The 22,310-nt window shown below is 36.6% G+C and overlaps 1 protein-coding gene and 1 long non-coding RNA gene across 4 annotated transcripts in view; both read left to right on the forward strand.

Annotated features, from left to right (window-relative positions):
• The window catches only part of ulk4 (unc-51 like kinase 4), a 187,157-nt gene that overhangs the window by 39,354 nt on the left and 125,493 nt on the right, over window positions 1–22,310 (forward strand). For all 3 annotated transcript variants that reach the window (XM_042771994.1, XM_042771992.1, XM_042771993.1), the window contains exons 20-21: window positions 19,304–19,465; window positions 20,880–21,062. In XM_042771994.1, coding sequence (XP_042627928.1) covers window positions 19,304–19,465; window positions 20,880–21,062 — 345 coding nt within the window. The remainder of the gene's footprint in view (window positions 1–19,303; window positions 19,466–20,879; window positions 21,063–22,310) is intronic.
• Window positions 11,741–13,318, forward strand: LOC122147943. Its single transcript, XR_006161922.1, has 3 exons — window positions 11,741–12,301; window positions 12,639–12,703; window positions 13,034–13,318. It is a non-coding gene; the product is annotated as an uncharacterized LOC122147943 (long non-coding RNA).

Here is a 22,310-nt window from a genome sequence, read left to right on the forward strand (position 1 = left end):
ATCAGCAACTTTCAAAACTACATATGCAGTTCTTAGCTGACATCACAGTTGTTTCTGCTACAGACGGAACACCCCCTTGACTATCTGATGCAAAAAATCTAATGGGTTGCAGCAGTTCAATTAAGAACTGTTTTGGGGTTCTCTAAAGAACCTATCTGTGAACAATTCTTAGTGTGAAGAACATTTTAATAATCTAAATAAACTAACTTACTGTGATCAATGAAAAAAATCCAAAAATTGTTTGTAGATGTTACTTAGTTTTCTGATTCTGTATCCAGTGAAACGACATGGCTTTAACGAATTGTGATTCAAGTATACACATTTGAGGCATCTGCAGTTATTTCTATTATAAAGGTGTTTTTAATCTATTATAATGTAATATGAAATCATCCATTCATCAGCTGTTCAGTGTAACATGCAAATAATCATCAGCATCAATCAGAATATCAGTATCAGTGCACTCCCTAACAAACACTTCCCAGCAGTACTGCCACCAGGCTATGCAGTTGATCACTCTCTCCAAAGCAGGTCTAGACTGACAGTGACACGATCGGAGCAGAGGCAACGGCCAGATGCTGGCATGCCTCCCCGATGCTGCCTTGCTAATTACTTCCCGCAAACATTAATGGCACATCTTTTGGAAAGCCATGAAAGAAACAGGTTAATTCAGTTCCACCGATTCCCCAGCATTAGTGCCATGCGAGTACAGTAATAAATCCATGTGTGTTTTGAGGCTGATGTAGGCAATAATTGTAATGCCTCGCTTTGCTGACCTGCTTGAGAACCTCTGCTGATTCAGAGAGAGCTGAGCTCAGGAAACAAGACATCAGAGAGGGAGAAAGAGAGGGAGGGATGGGGAATTATTGGGAGAGAAGGAGGAAAAAAGGCCAGGAGGTGATGATGGGAGTAGGTTGGGGGAGGGTAAGAAGTGCATAACACACAGAGAGGAGATGAGAGTAACAGAGCTAGCTGGATAATATTGTGTGCTCAATCGAGAGTGAGAGTGCTCTTAATCCAGAAAGACAGCCAGAGCAGCATGCAGACAGGTTTTCAGGTCAGACTGCAACTGGAAGAGCCATGCGCAATTGTGTGTGTGCGATTCCGTGTGCGTGGATGATGAAAGGGTTGTGCTCACTGTAAGTGGCGTGTAGCAGAGCCTTGGGCTGCAACTGGGCATCACACTACTCTTCCATTAAATATTTATTACACACACACACACATACTGTGCATATTCCATCCTCTCCTTATTAGCTCTGCCTGTAATGCCTCACTATAGCACACGCTGACCCTTCTGAGACTCTGAATATCTGTGATGCAGTTTATATAAATATGGTTTTGCCTCTGATCTCTGTCATTCCGTAATCAAACATGCTCAGCGGCTCCACACGCATTCTCGCTTCACGTTTAGCAAAGACGCTCTGCTGAATCGGTCACGAACAGCCATTTGATATGCATCACCCTGGGGATTGGTATCATGGAGTGTGTGTTGATCATGAAGGCTACGTAACTTTGTTACCGAAGGCTATCAAAGTGCTATGTGTGATTTGGATTTTTCTTCTTCTTTTGGAAAAACTCAGTTTAAGTGCTACATGAAATGAAAACTATTTACTTTAATGATACACGTTGCTGATCATATTGTGTATGATTCATTGTGAACATTATTCAAATAATTCCACACGATTTTCTTTGTAAAAATATTATTTTATTTAAATTAAGCTCACCAAGGCTTATTCTATTCTATATATTATTCTTGTGCAAAAACACAAAATAGCTCTTATTTTAACATTTACTCTCCATTAACACTTTGAAGCACAGCATGCTGAGAAAAGTTTGTTAAATTGAGAAATTTGCTGTAACACATTCAGTTTGAGTTATGCTTGATATAATCCATTAAGTTCAGATATTTTTCTATTAAGTACAATGATTTTTTTCAGTATATTTGAGTAAAGTGAAATGGTTTCATTTGGTAAATTCATCTGCTACGTTTTCAGTGCAAAGTTTTGAACGGTAGTGTATACTGTGTATCTTGTTAATGTTAAATAGAAGCCAAATAGCTGTTTAGGGTCCAAGCATCAGGGATGCTAGAACCCTATTTATTCAATTTCTTAGAATTCTTCACTTTTCTTCTTCCCTAAACGTGTAAAAAAGTGAGAACCAAGTACAGAAACCACAAACCAAAATGCAGAATCAAAATGTTCCTTATTATTAGTCCAAATATGCATAGATTTAAAAATAAGTATATTGTATTTCATGTCATTCATTGTCAAGTTCGCTCGTTCCTGTTGGTGTCGTCAATCTGGCAACCTGTGCCTCAAGTCTGAGGAGGAGCGGCCGGGTGAAAAAAACCCTCTCCAATGTTTTGAATTTGGACTCCAATACCTAGTTCAACCACTCGGTGTAAACTCCGCACTCCGGACGAGAAGCACAGCCCAGCACAGTCCAGCTCAGAGCATTACGTAATGCATTACTGTCCATAAAAAGTAAAAAAGTAACGCAATTATTTACTTTTTCATGGAATAACACAAAATTGTAATGCATTACGTTTAAAAGTAACTTTCCCCAACACTGATGACAAGCAAATGTTCGTGTTGGTTACATATAAGTATTTGGGTGAAAACATACAAACTAACAATTAGATGCATATAATTAATTTTGATTTTAATTTAAGAAATTATTATATATAATTTGCTAAATAATTGTAAATATATAAATACAATATTTTCTATCACTATGTTTTTGGGGACTTGCACAAGATATTTTAAGCCTGATTACATACTGACCATGACACATGGTTATAGAGGTCTGCTTAGGCCTCTCTGAATATAATTTCTGCATGTTAAATGCACTGCATTACATTTTTCAAATATTAATAAGTGATGGAACAGTTTTGGAAATTATTGTTCTTATGTATTAACTTTTTCATAGAAATAGTAATATTTATTACAGCTCAAGTTGTAATAGAAGATGTCACATTATGGAAGCAATATGTGAATGCTTTATCATGTTGACTTACTGTAAAGGCACAATATGAATTTTTTTGCCACTAGAGGGAGCGTATGCAAAATAAACAAAGAGTGTGGAATCATGGGAGTTGTGGTCTTCATCCCCACAGCCACCGCAATCCGACAGGACTCAAGCAGAAATCATGACCATGGATGATTAACGTAGTAGAATGAAGCAGGGTGAGGCTGAAAGCCATCGAAGCGAAACGAAGACGCCGAACGAGTGTGACACAGGGTGTTAATCGAAAGCAGCGGAGCTTTTGTTATGCCTCAGTCGACCACTTCCGCTCGTGCATATGTAAAAAAAAAAAAACACCCAGTTTTATCACACTAGATACATTTGAAGTTCTGTTACAATGCTACTGTGTGCGGTCGTCACTGGTCTATTAATATGCACAACATATTAAACACGTCTTTTGTGTTTACATGTTTTCTACAAAACAAAACCGGAAATCGAGGGTGTGTGACGTCATTGCCAGGTGACACAATGACACTATGGACACAATCCGTGTCACTAGTTAAAATTGCTTATTTCTCTGGATTTAAACATTCTTTGAAACATTTGGGAGTACACAAGTCAGTAAAATATATAACACTGTTCTAGTGGTTTTTGGATATTTTAATAAACAAATCTTACATATTTTGCCTTTAACGGAGGTTCTTCCATCTTCCATGTCTTGAGCAGCTTTTTTTATTGTTGTTGAGCAGATTAGCTGGAATAAAAGAATGTTTATGCTTGGGACTGATTGGATTGATGCTGAGAGAGACAGAAAGAGCTCAAACAGTGAGACCACACTGATGAAAGGCCTGTCTGGCTCAGGCAATTTACATAGGTCTTTATTCAGGACCAGGTGTGCTGCTCCTTCAAACAGACACTCGCGTTGTTAGAGGGAGCCACACAGAGATGTCCTCTGTAAGCTTTACGTAATCTCTGTCTTTCACAAACACACACATAGAAATCCAAAGTAGGCTTGAATGAGTGTATTTAACCAAAGAAAACACCTGTACTCCATTACAAAAATTGTTCATTATTTATTTATTTTTTTTAAAAAGAGCCCAATCAGCATTATTTAACATAAATGTACCCCTTTAATGGTTTCCCAGATGGTTGCAAAATGCCACTGACACTCAGCGCTGAGATGGAAATAATTAATGGTGCTTGCAACAGCAATCATCACAACCACTATTGCTCATACCTACTGTATATTATGTGAACACACCCCTCTAACCCTGTGTATTAAATTTCAACTTTTAACTTGTCCACACCATTATTTGTTTAGTGATCACAGATATTCACCTGTCAGTAGGGCTCATGAAATCATAATTGTCGATTATTCCCTTTAAATTGTAAGTGATGATTAATTATGATTTTCACAATTTACATTGAATGATGTTTATACTAGAGGTTGACCGATTGATCGGCCGACCGATTAATTGGCCGATTTTTGGCATTTTTAAATTAATCGGTATTGACCGATTGTGCTTAAAAATTAGGCAGATTTATAGGCAGGCGCACCGGTGGGCAGCTAAGCATTGTTGCGGAATTCCCATTGAGGCTGCGTGTGAGACGGAGCAGCTCACACTCTGCAGCAGTGGCTTGTTCACACACAGCTTCAGCTAATGGCAGGGCAAAACAGCCCGTTTCGGAAATACTTTTTACCCTACTAGAATTGATGCCAGAAGTGCATCAAGTCATTTGCATGTGAAAGTAGAAACAGAAAGTAGAAACAGATGAAACTTCTGTGTTGATTAAAATGTGAACGTTAACTTTCCTCATGAAATGTGTCTGTAGGTCCGACAATTTCCTCCACGATGTCATCGCTCGTGGTCAGTGCACTCTTAAGCAGTTAGGAGCAGCAGGCTGTGTAATATGTGTGAAATCTTTTATTTTTGTTATCACTATGGCCATTTGACTTAAAGCAATGTCCAGTGTTTCCTATACATTAAGTTATTTGTGACGGCTCGTCATTATATCAAAACTGCCACAAATAGATTTTCCAGAAGGCTTATACTTCATTGAATAAAATGAGCACTTCACATTTTAGAATTAAAATACAGCGCGGGTGTTTTTATATGAATATATCTTTGAAAAGAACAGACTGTCTTCAGAAAAGCTTCGATGTCATTTTAATTTAATCTTTCCTGTAATGCAGCGATCCTCAATTCCAGTCCTCTCGTGCCCCAGCTCTGCCTTTTTTTGCACGTCTCTCTTTAGTTAACACACCTGATTCAGATAATCAGCTTGTTAGAAGTGAGCTCCGTGCATGAACTGTGTTCCCATTGACATGGTCCCTACACAGTGTTCATTGCTCCCTACTCCCTAAGCAGGGAAAATCTGTTAAAGTTTACTTCACTTCCGAACATTCATTCACAGATTTCACACACGGACAAGTGTGACATCATATACCTCTGTAAATAAATGCAATTTAAATTCACGTCTCGCACACTTCAATGCACTTTGATTGGAACATATACGTTCGCTTCGAACTGGAATCATGGCGGAATATCCTGTGATGTCCAGTTCGCAGGGCACTTACATTCGAATAGAACAAATGTCTGAAGCCATGAGAGAAACAGCGCCTCCTGCTGGCAGAGAATTAATTTGCAGTCTGTGGGAAACACTGGTCTGTCAGTAAACATAAACAAAAAGCATGCTTCAAAACTGTTTTGAGAAGGTGCTTAAGTTTTGAGCCATGTATTATTACTCAAAATTGGGTTCCTACTACTATTACTATCTTGTACCCTGCAATAATAATTTGCTTAAACTCACTTTTATGAGATGGAAAAAAAAAAAGAAAAAGAAAAGAAAATTGGCCAAACATATCGGCCAAAAAAATCGGCATCATATATTGACCATCGGCTGCCCTGATTTCTAAATATCGGCATTGGCCAGTGAAAAACCCATATCGGTCGACCTCTAGTTTATACCATTGTTTGAAGCAACTGCATGCCATATTTTATATGCAAATAAACAAGCTGAAAATAAACAAGCTGAAAACACTCTTAACTGAAAAACTTTTATTGCTTTTCTGTAGTATTAAGCCTCAAATGTAAACTATACATTGGATTGGTTTCTTCTTTAAATAAAGTAAAAATTTGGATGATATTATAATGTTATACTAAAATTAAAACAAAGGGGGAAAACCCTTAAGATAACCTGTAGAAAGAAAGAAAAAACCCACAAGCACTCAGAATAACCTAAGTGGACTTTGAATAATTAATTGCCACTTTGAACAGTTACGTAATTGTGGCATCCATAATTGTAATCACGATTAGAAATTTGATTAATTGTGCAGCCCTACCAGTCAGATAATAAAATGGGGAGGAAGAAAACATTTGAACCAAACAAGTAAACCAAATTCAGGCCACTTAAAGTCTGCTGAATGAAAAAGAACCCAGTTCTCTTGAACGTGGCACAGGCTGTTCTTAATGCAATCTGCAAACAATGACATCATCACCACATGGCACAAGCTGACTGACCTCTGCTGATTCTGCAGCCAAATGAGCTTGCTGCTCAACTTTTAAATTGTATGGTTCTGTGTTTGCTTTAAGCAAGTCTTGCAGCACTCTATGAGAAACCTTCCATCTCCCCCAGCTCCACCCATAAAGATCTGCTGTGGGTAATTTAATGTATGCTATATGTGCAGCAGCAGCAGCATGTCTTACATGCTTACAGCTGCTTGTCTGAGGATGTATTAACAGTAGCAATTCTCACATTAACATTGTGACATCCATTAGCATGCCAAACTATCCTGAGATTTGTCATGACCGAAATGCATTTATTATTAGGTTTTTATTTTTATTTATATGTTATTTATTTTTTTATTAGTTTGTTTGTGGAACCCAGCTTTGATTATTAATAATATAATATTGATGGTTATTACATTGAATATATGAGGAATATTTGAATTCAAACTTAACAAACTTTTTTTATTTAATGATAAGCAATATTAAGCATAAACTCATGTCCTTTTTCAATAAAGCATAATTTCTTGATTATTGGAATAATAAAACATCTTTACTTCATAATGTTTGTTTTCTATAGCTTAAAAGAGGAAACATTAGAATAGAATAACATCTTTACATTAGAATAGAATACAATATGTTTTTGATGTAACTTATTGCGACATTACCCCTGAGTTTTCATTTGCACCAAACACTGAAGGAAGACCTTTGATAATCTCAGATCACTGTAAAGTTTGGTTGGAGTGATATACAATATATTGTCAAAATTAATGCAAACTGCTTTTGGACCCCTGACACAAATTTGGGTGGTAAGCATTGTATAAATGGGTTTTGCACATGTAACCACCACTTTTTCTTAACCCTCTGGGGCCGACTAAAGCTAATATGCATTTTGAGGCATCTTCTCCTGATAACACAAAAAATAACTTAAATTACACTTTCAGTTTTGATTGTACAGATAAGAGCAATACATCAATCGAATCTGTAAAGGGTCTAATTTTATTTGTATACAGACATAATAACAAAACTTTGTGCATTTATAAAATAAAGAAAACAAACAGGGTGCGCTGTCTGCAGCCTTGGTCTGCGGTGATCTTCATTTAGAAATGTGTCATTAAAATGAACTGTAACTCAGCAAATACTTAACACAGAGACATGAGAGAGATATCTATAGAAAGCTTGACATGTCTACTTTTAAACTAAGCAAGTCTTATTGAAAACAAATATTCTGTGATAACATAGTCCATATGAAACCAATGCAATGTCCAGTCTTTCACGTCTCCCTTCATTATGTCTAATGTGACCGCGCCGATCGCGCTATTGGCATTATAATTATCCACGTGAAGCTCATGGTGGGTAAACGCCCCATAACAATAAACAAAGCAGCGAGTTATTTACATTTTACTTTGCACTTCGCGCTGAGAGGAATGAGACTGAATTCACCGCAGAAAAGACTCGCTGTGACAAATAAGAAAGAATTCACCTCAAGAAGCTTTGGATTACCTTTGGATTATTGATGCAGCGGCTTGATCAAGCAGAGATCCTAAACATGAGTAAGTCTTTTTTTTCCTAGTTGTATTAGTTTTCACATAACCTGTACACATTTTACTAGTTAGACTTTTTTCAAACTATAATTCCTGACTAAATAAATAATCAGGTGAAACATTTTAAATAGGGATGTACCGATACTGGTATCGGTATCGGCCCGATACTGAGCTCTTGTACTCGTACTTGTTAAAATGCCCTGATACCAAACGCCGATACCACACAGCACCTGATAAGTGCCATATTCAGATAAAGAAACACCAACAACAGACAGCAGAATGAAGTTATTAGAGATTAAGGTTGTCTACATAGGATATTTATACAATGAATTTAATGTTAAACAGTCAGTATTTACGCCTGTATAGCTGACGTGCGCAAGCTGATAAAGCACACTGAGTGGATTGAGCGTGCAGTGGCGGAGGTGCGCGAGCTTGTCTAGTGAATATACAGTTCATCATTGGAAAGTTTGTAGTTCAGTCTGATATGTCAAAAACAAATAAGTAAAACAATGCACAAGTTACTTAACGATAGAGAGTGAGGGAGAGAGAGAGGGAGAGAGATAGAGAGAGCATGCTCGCGCACTTCTGTCGTGTGATCTTTGATGTTCACTCACTTAGCACACACATTTGGATTGACACTAAATTGTAAAAAAAAAAAAAAAAACATTTATATGGGCATTTACTATAAACTTCATTTATTTTCAACCTTAGGCATACATGACTTTCTGGGGAAAGTGAATCTAGCAGCCTGTGTCTAATGCACTAGGCAGTACGTTACTACTGTCCCTCTCAATCTCCAACAGTACAAATACATGCACGCGTTGCGCGTTTTGCTTGCTTGAGTGTTTCTGCATTATACAGTATGAGTGGCTTTGGAATATAAATCGGAGCACGTTTCAGATAAAAAACAAAAAACGCGACTTCTATTAGTGATAAATAGCACAGGAGATTTATAACGAGTGCTTCCCTGCGTTATTACAGCAAAGCGCGTCATTACAGTACTAAGTCGCTGCAATGGATCAGCTCTAATGCTATTAAATTACAGATGATGAACCACAGAGCAAAAACATGAACAAAGTAACAAAATCTTGTAAAATATATTTTAATGGGCATAATTAAGTGTGAAAATAACCGAATGATATACAGTTAAACCAAAAATTATTCAGAGATCAGATATACATTTTTATATTTTTTTTACTAGTGGGTGCAGGACACTATAGTTCATTTATGTAAATGAGGATAGCAAAATAAAGTAAACTGTGACAAATTATACCCAAAAATTCCTCAAACAAAGTCTGGGGAAAAATTGGAAGTTCAGATTTGCATGAAGCTGGATGATAGCATACCCAGGAAACTACAGACAGTCATTAAGGCTAAGGGTGGCACAACTAAGTATTGATAGTTGTGTAAATACTGTCATACTAACAGCTGTCTGAATAATTTTTGGTTGATTGTAATTCATTACATACCTTTCTATCAAAGTTGTTTTATATTATTATGATGATTTTTTTGTGACACAGTTTAACTATGAGTTCTTGTCATATTTTATTACCATCTTCTAAACTATAGAGAATAAACATAATGTGTTATAATGTGAAATGTTGAAGGTGTCTGAAGAAATTTTGGTTTGACTGTTTCTATTTAATAAATTAAATCAACCAGCTAACATTGTACTCTTTTGATTTCAGTACCCAATATTTAAAAAAATTACAAATGCAATAAAAATATCGGTACTCGGTATCGGCAAGTACCAAAAATAAAAGTATCGGTATCGGGCAAGTACTGGAAATAGTGGTATCGGTGCATCCCTAATTATAAAGTTTCATTCACAGCATCTAAATGTGTCACCATGGCAGGATGTTTTTTTTTCTTTCTTTTTTTTATGTTATATAACATAAACAGCAATAAGATATAAAAAAAAAATATATATATTGTTGCTAGCCTAATGTCAGTAAGAATGGTTAGACAAAACTTTACTGAGATAGGCTATTCTCTGTTCACGAATATAGCCAAATATGTTTATAACTATATATATTGTATAGGCTTATTGTATAAGCTTCTGTTCATAAATATCTACTCTGGTGTAAGTATTTTGAATGTGTTATACCCGGGATCCTCTGAGGTGTAAATGTATCAAGTAATCTGTAAATATCACTGATAATGTGTGCTATGTGGTAATTGTGTTCTTTTTTTTATAAATTAGTACTAGTATCAGTGACCATCACAATAATGTTAATAATGTAGTTTAAAAAAAAAAATATTTTGTCCTCAGACTCTTTCTTGTAACTCTTCTCTCTCAGTCACACACCTGGCTGAAAGGCTCATTATACAGCTTATTATGGGGGCCTTTGTCTTCTCAGGTGTGAATCACAGCATTATGCATGATAGTTGATGCCTTTTCGCATATACATTTCCTACAAAAAAAGTGTCTTAAAAAATTAAATCAATATATCGTTTTCTGTGAGCGAGTAATCAAGATGATTTTCACATGATTTTGAAGCAAAAACTCTAGGCTTCAAAATCTGTTCTCAAAAGTCTTGTGAACAAATGTTCTCTAGGTGTTTTATTGCCTAATTTCAGTGACTTCAAAATTTTAGTTTTTCAGTAACCACGCATAAACATTGCTTTCTCAAAAACACAATCGTGTACATACATGCTATCTACATATTATTGTAGCCCAGTTTGTGCTGATTACAGTGTTATTAGACTTTAGCCATTTATGTGTTTATAAGCAACTGAAAAAAAAAAACACAAATATCAGGGCATGTCAAAACTTCTCTAGGCCCCCAAAACACCCTCAGGCCCCAGAAGGTTTAAAAAAAAAAAAAAAAGTAAACATTTGGTTGTGTTAATACCCTGGGAGAGTCTAAACTCTCCTGCATTTAGGACAGTGAATTTGTTTTAGAGGAATTACATAATTTCACTGGCTTCGAAGCTGTTAAACTTTTTAACACTCCATCTTCAGTTTTTGTTTCAGTGTGCATCGACTTTTTCACAAACGTGGACTAGTTCAGGATTGACCTCCTGTTACCATATCGAGTTACTGACTGCTGATGTTGCGAGAGAGAATTTGGGAGAAATACATAAATTCAGTAAAGTTTGGCTTGAGCTTGGCCCGAGGCAAGAATCGAACTGGGAAGCTCAGCAGAGGTGTGTGAGAGAGAATGAGGCAGGGATTGGAGGACAGATCTCTGGTGAGAAGCTGTCCTCACCTCGTAGCCCCTGTAAGTCTGACATTGTGTGGGTTTGGGAGGCAGCTGCAAGTTTATATATAAACATATACCGGAATGAGTCTTGCATGCATCAAACCAGGTTGGTCAGGCAGAGCACATGGCATATATGAGCGGCACAGTTTGGTCAGGGTATCTGGCTTATGCTGTGTTCTAAGCAGGATTGTCACGACAGGTTTCAAGCGACAAGTCATTTATATGTTCACTAGAGATGTCAGATGTACTGGAAAAAAAGTAAAATAAATAAATAAGAAATAACCATTCTAGTTATCTGTTATAGTACAGATAATTTTCACTATCCATGTGCTGTTTGATTGATAAATGGCTTCTTTTTTTGTGTGTATGTATATGCACTCACACTTTGCTACAACTGTAATTTCTACAGATATTTACTGTATATCACCCAGTATAATACTGCAAATTCACTTTACAGTAAATAACTGTAATACCCTTTGCATCATGGGAATTTTGTGTGACGTTGAAAATTACATTTAGTGTCTTTATGTATTTTTTTAAATTGCTGTGTACTACTGTATTTGCCGTAATGACCTCTTTGGCAGAATTCTATTGAGGTTGCTTTATTTTCCCCATTTCTCACATTTGGATTGACAAGATTTGACTTACACCATGTCTACAACCCCGCAACAGCTTGGGACCTATGCTTGAGACTGACTACACTGGATGTTACATCACTTGTAATGATTGGAAAATCCATTTGTCCTTCATGTCAGAAACAGCGCGAACACTTGGAGTACGTCTCTACTTCAGAAATATACCGGGGCATCACTTTACTGTCCGCATCCACTGTAGATAGTATAATGGGTTCTATATTGTATTTTGTCGAGTCGCGCTGCGCTTCTCACGTCTGAAGCGGGATTTATACTTTCGCCTGGCTCCGCTTCGCGAGCCTCCAATGACTGCGGAAGGATACATGGAAGCATCCATGTCTTCAGGTCTTCAGGTTTTGCCCGGGGATGAACCCACAAGAGTGGAAGTGTTCCAGAGAACATCTGCGCTGTGTGTTGATGCACTTTACGAGAGAATAAGACCAGTAAGCAAGGTAAAAAAAAATATATGTAAGTTTTTCTGTGTGTTTGTCAACATTTTTGCACACCAGCTTAAGCTATTAACATTTACCCGTCAACATAGCAGTAACAAACTTTACTATGGTAAACTGCGCTGTCGTTTCAAATGACTTTTTCAGCTTATTGAATTATCAAATTAAAATTACTTTTAACGAGCAACACTTGTCTTGTATTAACATTTAAGTTAACTAATGTAAAATTTTGTTCAGGTGTTAGTAGTTAATGTTGGCCAGTAGCCTATTGAGAAAATAAAATCGTATGTTAGCTAGGTTAAACAAGTTTTACTGCATTTTTTGTATTTGTGTTTCAAAGGCAACTGCAATGAAGCATTAAGAAAAACATGAGCAGGCTAGCCACCCTGAGACTGATAATTCATGGTAAGAGAACAACGGTAGCACTTTATTTTACAGTCCTGTTCCTCATTTACATACTATGTACTTATTATAGGGTTATTATAGTAATTACAATAACTATGTAATAACTAGGTACTAACCCTGAACCTACCCCTAAACCTAACCCTAACCCATGTAGTTACCTTGTATTACCAGAACTTTCTTAGATAAATACACTGTAAGTACACTATAAGTACATGTAAGTACACGTACTGTAAAATAAAGTGCAACCAGAACAACTATGGTTTTGAGAAATTTGTGTATTATATATGGGGTTTGCCTTTTAAAAGTGTGCCATTTCTACTTATTTTTCAGAGAAGACATTTCTGTCCCTAACGAGGTGGATGGTGAGCAAAGGTGGTGGCCACATTTTGGAGCAGCACCTGGGTTTTGCAGATGGCTATGTATACTTTGGCTGCTTATCTTTTTTCCCCATTATGTTTCTGTTGCTTAAAGATTCTTTGTTAGGATAAATCCATAAAATCCACATAATGCAATGCAAAATGTCCTACGACAGGAGAAATGAAGATGCACTGTTCCAGCATTGGAAGACTGTATTATAAGTGTTATACATGCAATGTTTTAAATAAAGAATTTGATATTTTGTAATTATTGTCTGTTTTAATTGAATGCCAGTATTACCTATGTAAGGTAAAAATAAAATGTTTTCTATATAACAATTATAAAATCTAATGAAATTTATTAAAATGAATTACAATAGTATACTGATTAATTGGATTTATTACAGTAATTTACTGTAAAAAATACAGTTGGCAACTGTAAACCAAATACAGTTTGCTACTGTAAATCTTAATTACAGTAACTTACTGGCAATAGTGTTGCCAGTAAATTACTGTAAAAACTCTTTGAAATGTCTAACAGTGTATAAATTGGCTATACAGTATGTGCACTTCTTGGACAAAATGTCCTAGTGTTTCTGTAAATAAATGAATGCAAACTGAATTTTTAGTGGATCAAAGTTGTCTGTTCATTAGCAGCCTAATCTGACATTGTCTGTTAATGTTGTCTGAAAGTTTGAAATGATTTTATAATCTTGAAGTTTAATCATTTTAAGGTGATAGATGGTTGGACTCAGGACTCAGTGAATCATTACTGAGTTCCTACTTGACTTCCTGACTGTACTGTGATTAATTTTCAGTTATGTCGAATTCGAAATAAATCAGGAATCGTTACTCTAAAGGCACTGTATGCTCTAGGTCAGAGCATTAAGTGCAACAAGGAAACATCCTAGTTTACATAACCTAAATCGTCAGAGTCATACTCTATGTGCTAAAATGTCTGTTCATAAATCAGTTGTTATTGAGTGATTCTTCAATTTATAAAGATTAATAAAATTGTCACTTCCTGGGAAACTGGCACAAACTATCAATAATAAGACAGAAGTTGCTGCAACTAAGTAGAACTTGCTGCAACTAGTGGTGCGCCAATCCGATATTCAGTATCGGTATCGTTCTGATACTGCCATTTTCTGCGTATACTATTCTGTGTTATTGTTAAGCCCCATGAAAGACACAAAGTTTTTGTGCACTATCTATCAAGTGTTCTGAGAACCGTTCCATTGTTTATGTGAGGTACAGATGAATATTTAAGTAATTAAATTCAACTCTTCTCTCCGCTGTGGCTGTCTGTCAACCTCCATTCAGCATTCAAACTGCGGGTCGCGTTCTGTTACGACAGTCAAGATGATGAAACTCTCTCTAAGATGATACAATGTTCCTATTATTAAACTTGATCTGTAGATAAAGATACATGGTTTTGCATAAAAGGATTTTATCTTGCTGGAGTTTAGTGCTGTTTCTAAAGCATGTTACTTTCTACCTGGTGTCTGTTAGAGATCACTACACTGGAGTAGAGAGCACTATGAATTGTTCTTCATGCACACAGTAACTTAATTTTAAAACTGTTAAAAGAAAAGGGTCAATAAACTATTGCACAGATATAATACACTACGCATCAATTTCTCTTCCCTTTGTGCTTTGAACTTGCGGAACGCTGTGGCTCTGTGTTGCCTTAAGTGTGTCATTCTGCGCACGGGATGCACCTAAGCGCTTTGTGCCACTCCGGATAGGAATATTTCATGTTATAATACTTTTGCGCAATGAAAGATTATTAATAGCCTTTCTTGTTGTCTTATCTATCATATGTTTCTGCCTCATTACTGTGCTGTACATTTAAAAGAAATGTCTTTTAATTTTATAGTATATTAATTAATATCTAAATATATTACTTGTTTTTCATGAATTTTATTTTACAATACAAAGAGCAATGTCTAACTTTTACCAGATTTAGCCCTACACTTATTCACTTTTATTTGTTCCCTACTAAATTATTATTTTTTTCACTAAATTATTAGATTTTATAAAATTATTGTGCACTCATGATTTTTCTAGAGTAATTTTTGCTACTAAATTATCCACTAACCTAGTTTATAGTAGTATTTTTGTCATAAATTATGTTTATATAATTATTCAGTTGTTGTTTTTCTTTACAATGAAGTTATCTATATGTGGTACTGTAGGTTGTGTTTAACACACAAAAGAGTGATAATCAGGTCAACACATGGAGGTATAGAAATTCTACACTGATTTTAAAAAAAAATGAGCTTGTATCAGATCGGTATCGGTATCGGCTGTTACTCAGAATTTCTGGTATCGGATCGGGATTGGTTCTGAAAAAGTGGTATCGAGCCAGCCCTAGCTGCAAGCAGGGAAACCTGTGGCTCTTTTCTCCTCTATAATAAATGAAGAGCGTGCAGACAAAATGCAAAAGTAAGCACTGTCATGTTATCTTGTGTTAGGATGCCGGATGTTTGGGAACAAATCATATGATACAGTTTTGGGAGGTGATTATAGACCTTATGCATCAGAGAAACAGGTGTGGAGCCATCTTTAGAGTTTTGTATTTGAACTTCACTTCTATAGCATCACTGTCGAAGAGCAATTAGCTGGTGAAGTTGATTTACTTCAGTTTACGAAAGTTATCATGTGCATTTTAATGTTCGAAGCTGATATCATAACAAATGTCATTAGACCAGGAAGATTTTAAAATGAGTGGTTCATTCTAGGGCTGTGTGATTAATCGAAATCAAATCGCAATCGCATTTTGAGACGTTGCGATTTTGCTAATTGCAAAGCCTGCGATGTGGACATGATATTACTCTGTTCAAGAGCACATACATTACATTACATTACATTAAAAAAAAAAAAAAAAAAAAAAAACACGGAAAATGGGAGAGAGAGAGTGTGTGTATGTGTGTCAGTGTGTGTGATTATGGCGTCTAAATGGTCAGATCGATAGGCAGATTAATACTAAAGAAAAACTTATGTAATATGAGATTACTTCGGCTTCGAAATGACAGACACCAAACAAAAAAGGTAATGTTAATTTGGAAGAGCTTATTTAATATGAGTTTAATTAGGTTTCTTATTGGTTGTGATTTAAGTAATGGGGAATAAAATATATATTTTTAGATGTTTTTGTTAGTACATGAACATTATCTTGCACATTTTATTTCTCCAACAGATTCTAATTTGAAAGAAGTTTATAATGCATGTTCGCACTTCCCTATTCAGAAGACCGCACACAGCCTGTGTCTCTGAATGTTTCTCATACTCACTCCTCTCTGCCGCGTCTCACGGAGGAGCCGTTTAACGTTACACTTGCCGCACGCATGCAGCCTTTCTCGTAATGCTCGTTTATGTTTATACTCTTGCGCGGCTCTGCACCGCACATCTTTAAAACGAGTGTAAATTCAGTCTAACTGCTTTGCTAATTTCACTTGGATGAAATGAAACATTCAGCACATTTTCCACTTGTTCTTAAAATCCCAAAAACTTAAAAATGAACAAATCATCTTATGTACCCTATGTAATACTTTAATAATTGACCCACATGCAAAAAGTAATACATTTCTTTATTTACACAAAATAAATGTGATCTGACTCAATTTGACACATTTTAGATTTTTTATGCATCTTGGCATTTCCATCCAGCATTTTTTTTTTTTTTTTTTCAGTAATATCCCAAAATTCGCATAAAAATAGGTGGATGGAAATATAGGTAATGACTCCCCAGTCTGGAGCCTTGGCCTTGTTTAAAGTCACACTACATGACTTTAAACATCGACAGATCGCTGTCCTGTTCAGACTACATGACTTGCTGTCTGTCTTGAAGTAGTTGTGGTGTTCACGCTACATAACACTATGTAAAAAAATCCACAACACTACACAAGCTGACAACAACTGTCACCCAATGACTTTACACGGCCCCCAAACCACTTTTTGTCACAAAAACACGCAAGAATTTGAACTCGAAACAACAATTGAAACAAGAGTTGTTTATTTAAAAATGGACATCAGGAAGAAATTAGTGCTGCAAGCTGTTTGTGTGATAATCCGTTGTGAAAAATTTCCATTTTCCATTGGACACACCATTTCTTGTGTCCAAAGTTTTCTTAAAGCCATGTTGCTACTGCTGTTGTTCTTCTGCTGACCTCAACCCATGCCTTGCTCACTCATTGACTGTATCTCGGCCGACTGGTCCAGATATTAAGCATGTTGGATATTTGTTTGGCGTCGGCGACATGTCAGCGAGCATCTTTGTTGCGTTGTTGAGTAGTTCACACATAAAGATTGCCGAGCGCTGATCACCTGCCGATTTTCCCCTGATCACAGTCGGCGAGTTTGTTGACTTGCAAATCGGGCTTAAATCAGGCTTAAAATTCTGTTGTGTAAACTTGGCTTCAGGTAACGGAGATGCACTGCCTTGTGCTGTCTGCTTGGCCTATTCATAACGAGAGCGCGTATGTGTGTATGCGTGTCGACGGATGAGAAATGTGCTCTATTTAGTTGTGGGTAATTTCTAGTCGGTCTAGTCAGGGCAGTCTACAAAAAACTCTCCCCTCGACCACAGTGAGATGATCCCTAAAGCATCTTACTCAGACCTCAGTGGAAATAGACTAGCTGTGTTGAAAAAACATTTGAAAAAAACACAAACTCGCCTACAACGGAGCGTATTTGTCATGTGGAATTTAAATTCTTATTGAGAAACCTCAGGCTGGTGGATTTTAGTTTCATTTTCTATGCCTTTTTGACAAGGCTTGTGCTACAAGAAAAAAAAAAAAAGCACTCAGCACCCCTCCTCCCCACCTCTTGCACCCTGTAGCAGCTGTCAGTCATTTCCCCTGCTCTAGTGAGTGCCAGCTCTAGTTCATTACCTAAAGCCTCCACGAAGCCAGACCACCAGACTCCAGCACAAAGAGAGACGATAGGCCCAGGGACTCTGGAGTAGCTGCTGTTATTTGTGTTGCGTCAGAATATTCTACTTGAGAGTTCTTTCTACTTTTTGCCCCCAAGATACAGTATGTGTATTAATGCACCTCTTCCATGGACTAAGCTGAATTTTTTTTTAGCTTTGAGACGGGGGTCTAGGAACTAGATTACAGCGAAGGCATCCATATTGCATAGCAGCAGTGCACAATGTAACTGCGCCTCTTAAATATGCCCAACCTCTACATTTGCTATTTTCCTCACTCAACTCTGCATGCTTGCCGTTTGTTGAATGCTGTTAAATGTTTAATTTCCACCAGATACGGTTGCAGTGAGACACGCTCAAGGACAGGGGTCCAAACACATAAAAACAGAGCCAGCGTTCGTTATCTGCGAGCGAGATTCGCTGTGGTGTGAAATTCAAGGAAATTATTTCACTCAAGTTTGGAGGGTGTTGAGGGACTATTAGGTCATGATGTAATTGCGTGAAATACGTAAAGGTCTGTGTGTCCCACTTACGAATGAATTTATAAACGCATGTCTTTGAGTGTAATGCTTAATGCTACAGCCTCTACTTTAGATTCACTAAAATATGCACATTTTTGAGAGTGTGATTGGGTTTAAAGTCTGCATGAAATGCTCTTAGTAACCCAATATACTTTACTTATGTAATCTGATGTTTATGGGGCTTGATTTTAGCCATGGGGAATTGTTTGGATCTTGAAAAGTGGGTGTTACATAATAGAATAGTGGAGGTGGATACAGGGAAATAGTTGAAAACTAGGAGGTCCTAGTAACATCAACCAAAATTTGTTTTTGAGGTGAAGCAAGTTTATTACATTTTCATTTAAACATTACAAAGTTGATTAGATTATTAGATGTATTTTACAAGAAAATACTATTTCCATCTTCCTGCACTTAAAGAAAATACCATTTCAGTCTTTCTGCTTTTAAATTTCATGTTTCATTCAATGTTACTTGCCATTATTTTGTAATTATTTATTTAAAAAAAAAAAATATTTGTTAAAAAAATTGCAGAAAGTGTTTCAAACTAAATCCCACACTATTTTGTTTTCAGTGTAGTGAATGTTAATTTCAACATAAAAATAACCATAAGTTGTATCTGGTTATATTATTTAATGGTCCTGAGTTAACATGAACTAATAATAAACAGTTGTTAACAAAGATGTAAATTAATTGTTCAGATGTGTCATTAATTTATTAACCAAGCTGACTTTGTAGTAAAGTGTTTCTCTCTGTCTGTCTGTCTCTCTCTCTCGCTCTTCTTGTTGCTCAGGAGGAGTTGGTGGTGAACCACATGGCTGCTAAAACCATAGAGAACGTGTGTAGCCGTGAGTCTCAATATGCCCAGGGATTCATCACTGCAGAGGTGGGACCTGCACTTTGGTATCTGTTCACACACTCCACAGTGGATGCACTCAGGGTCAGCGCTATATCTGTGAGTATTAAACACACATGATTCTCACCATTTTAACAGGGTGTTTCAACACAAAGTTCAGATGTGCATACTGTTCAATTCAGTTTCCATTCAGGGAGTTGATTACAGAAGTTGCAGTGCAAGGCAAAGCAAGTTTATTTATATAGCACATTTCATGCACAGTGGTAATTCAAAGTGATTTACATAAAAGGAATTAAAATAATCATAAAAATAATCACAACAATAATTATAATAAGAATAAGATTTACATTTAAAATGATTTAAAAATTGATTTAAAATGAATTTAAACAGTTAAGAATAGAAAATGATGATGCATAAAATACAGCACATTAAGTTTGGACGTAGCACAGTCCTCATTCATTGAAAGTAAACGTGTTTTGAGTCTGGATTTAAATATGGCTACTGATTTAGCACATCTGATCTCTTCTGGAAGCTGTTTCTAACTGCGGGTGGCATAATAGCTAAAAGCGGACTCCCATTGTTTTGAGTGAACCCTTGGTATTTCTAACTGACTCGATCCTAATGATCTGAGTTGTCTGTTAGGCTTATATTCAAAGAGCATATCTGCAATGTATTGAGGTCCTAGACCATTAAGTGATTTATAAGCGAGTAATAATACTTTAAAATCAATCCTAAATGTAACTGAAAGCTAGTGTAAAGACCTGAGGACTGGTGTGTGATATGCTCAGAGTTTCTGGTTCTAGCCAGAACCCTGGCAGCAGCGTTCCGGATGAGCTGCAACTGTGTAATGGTCTTTTTGGGAAGGCCGGTCAGGAGTCAGTTACAATAGTCTGTACCCTGCTGGTGATAAAGGCATGAACTAGTTTCTCCAAGACTTGACTGCAGGGATGTAACAATTCACTCAACTCATGATTCGATTCATGATTTTGATTTCACGATTCGATTCACTTTTTTTTTTTGCAAAATTAGATTTAAGACAAATTATAAATTAAATGTGTCCTTTTATTATTAAAAATCAAATCAATTTGAGTGCGATTTAAACCCAGATGATTTTAACCACTCTAAGCTTGTCTGCCTTGGGAAAGCTAGCGTGTCTCTGACATAGTGATAACACTCATTGTCTTCTCTAGTGCAGCTAGATCCTTCGTCGATCTTTGTGATATTACAAATCCCGGAAAATATGCATTGTAGTCCAAACGAGTCATTCGTTGTAGTTTTTGAAAAGTGATTTCTGTTAAATAAAATATCTCCTTTTGAATTGGACTTTGAGATTTGTTACTTTGCAGATCTTTTTTTATGCTCAAACAGCAACATTACAGACTAACTAAAGTTGAAAAAGTGAAAAAACATAATAGCACCCCTTTAAATATTATGTGACAAAAAGCAGCAGTATTGAAGATTCTATATTCAGCTCACCTCCACCCACCTGTCTTACCTTTATCTGCCCTTTCAGGCTCTGTGTAAAATAACACGCCAGTCTGCGGGGGCCTTCCAGAGTGTGATTGACAAGGTGGGATTACCCAGCATCCTCAGTTGTCTGGTGTCAGGCATCAGCCGTGTCCAGCAACACATGCTTACTATGTTCGCTGCCATGTTGGCATCAGGAGTACATTCCCACAGACTGGTACAGGACCGGGTATGTACAGCATATACAAACACATGAAAAAAAAAAAAAAAAAAAAAACTACATTTTGTCATTTGCCTAAATTATGGACAAGTACCTCCTTAGTGGATTATTTATTTAGAAATCTATTCCAAATGGGATGTTTAATAAAATCATGTAATCATGTTTTCATGGTGGAATTTGATTTTCTAATTATAGTAGCCAAAAAAAAATAAAAAACTTTTTAGAAGTAAACATCTACAGTATATAAAAATTTTCAAATGGACTACACATGCACAAGTATATTTATATTTGTAACCAGGATGCCAGTGTCCAGACCAAACATTCCCCAAAACGTTTATACTGTAGCAGGTTTTCAAAAAGTTTTCATGTAAACCAAGTGTGTACAGTCTTAATAAATAATCCTATAATTTATCATTCTTGGCAATGTTTAGGATGAGGTTTAGGGATTTGACATGGCTGCATAATTCATAGTTATCAGAAATATACAAACATGTTTTTATATATTTAAATATTGATACAGTGGTGGTGTGAAAGAAACATGCACCTTAATGATGGATGTTTTCTCTCATGTTCTTTTTTTTGCATTCAAAAAAACATTCACTCCCTTTGCTTTCACTTTTAATGAGAGTGTTAAAAATAGTTGAGAAGAATATCAGTAGGGAAACCGGAAAGGACAAGTGTGCTTTGTTGCCTACAATTCAGTGGAACACAGCAGTTTATAGCATGTGATGTCTTAGTTGAGATTAAGTTTGAGTTAAGTTTGGAGCAGGGGAGCTTCCATGCAATTGCCCTGAGAACGTGGTGTTTTGTACTTCCTGTACAGGTTTTTATCAGTCAAGTAGTAAGCAATAGTAAACACTCAATTTTCAGTTAAAGGCAGTTCATCATTGAATTCAGTGATGTCAGCATCCAGCTCAGTTCAGTTTAAATAGTATCTGTGCAATCAAGTCGATAATATCGCTGGATATTAAGTGTCCCCAACTAAGCAAGCCAGAGGCGACAGTGGCAAGGAACCAAAACTCCATTGGTGACAGAAACCAGGCTCAGTCAGGGGCCCAGTTCTCCTCTGGCCAGATGAAACCAGCAGTTCAATTCCAGGCTGCAGAAAAGTCACATTGTGGAGAGGACTCATCTGGTTCCTGTGGTCTAGTCCTGGTCTTGTCCCTTGTCACTGGAGATCTGTCTCTGGGGCTCATCTTGTTGTCCTGGTCTCCACTGACATTCAGGGCTGTCAAGGTCATCTCTAGGTGCTGATCC

Source organism: Cyprinus carpio, chromosome A16, assembly GCF_018340385.1.
Source record: "Cyprinus carpio isolate SPL01 chromosome A16, ASM1834038v1, whole genome shotgun sequence".
NCBI classification, from domain to species: Eukaryota; Metazoa; Chordata; class Actinopteri; order Cypriniformes; family Cyprinidae; genus Cyprinus; species Cyprinus carpio.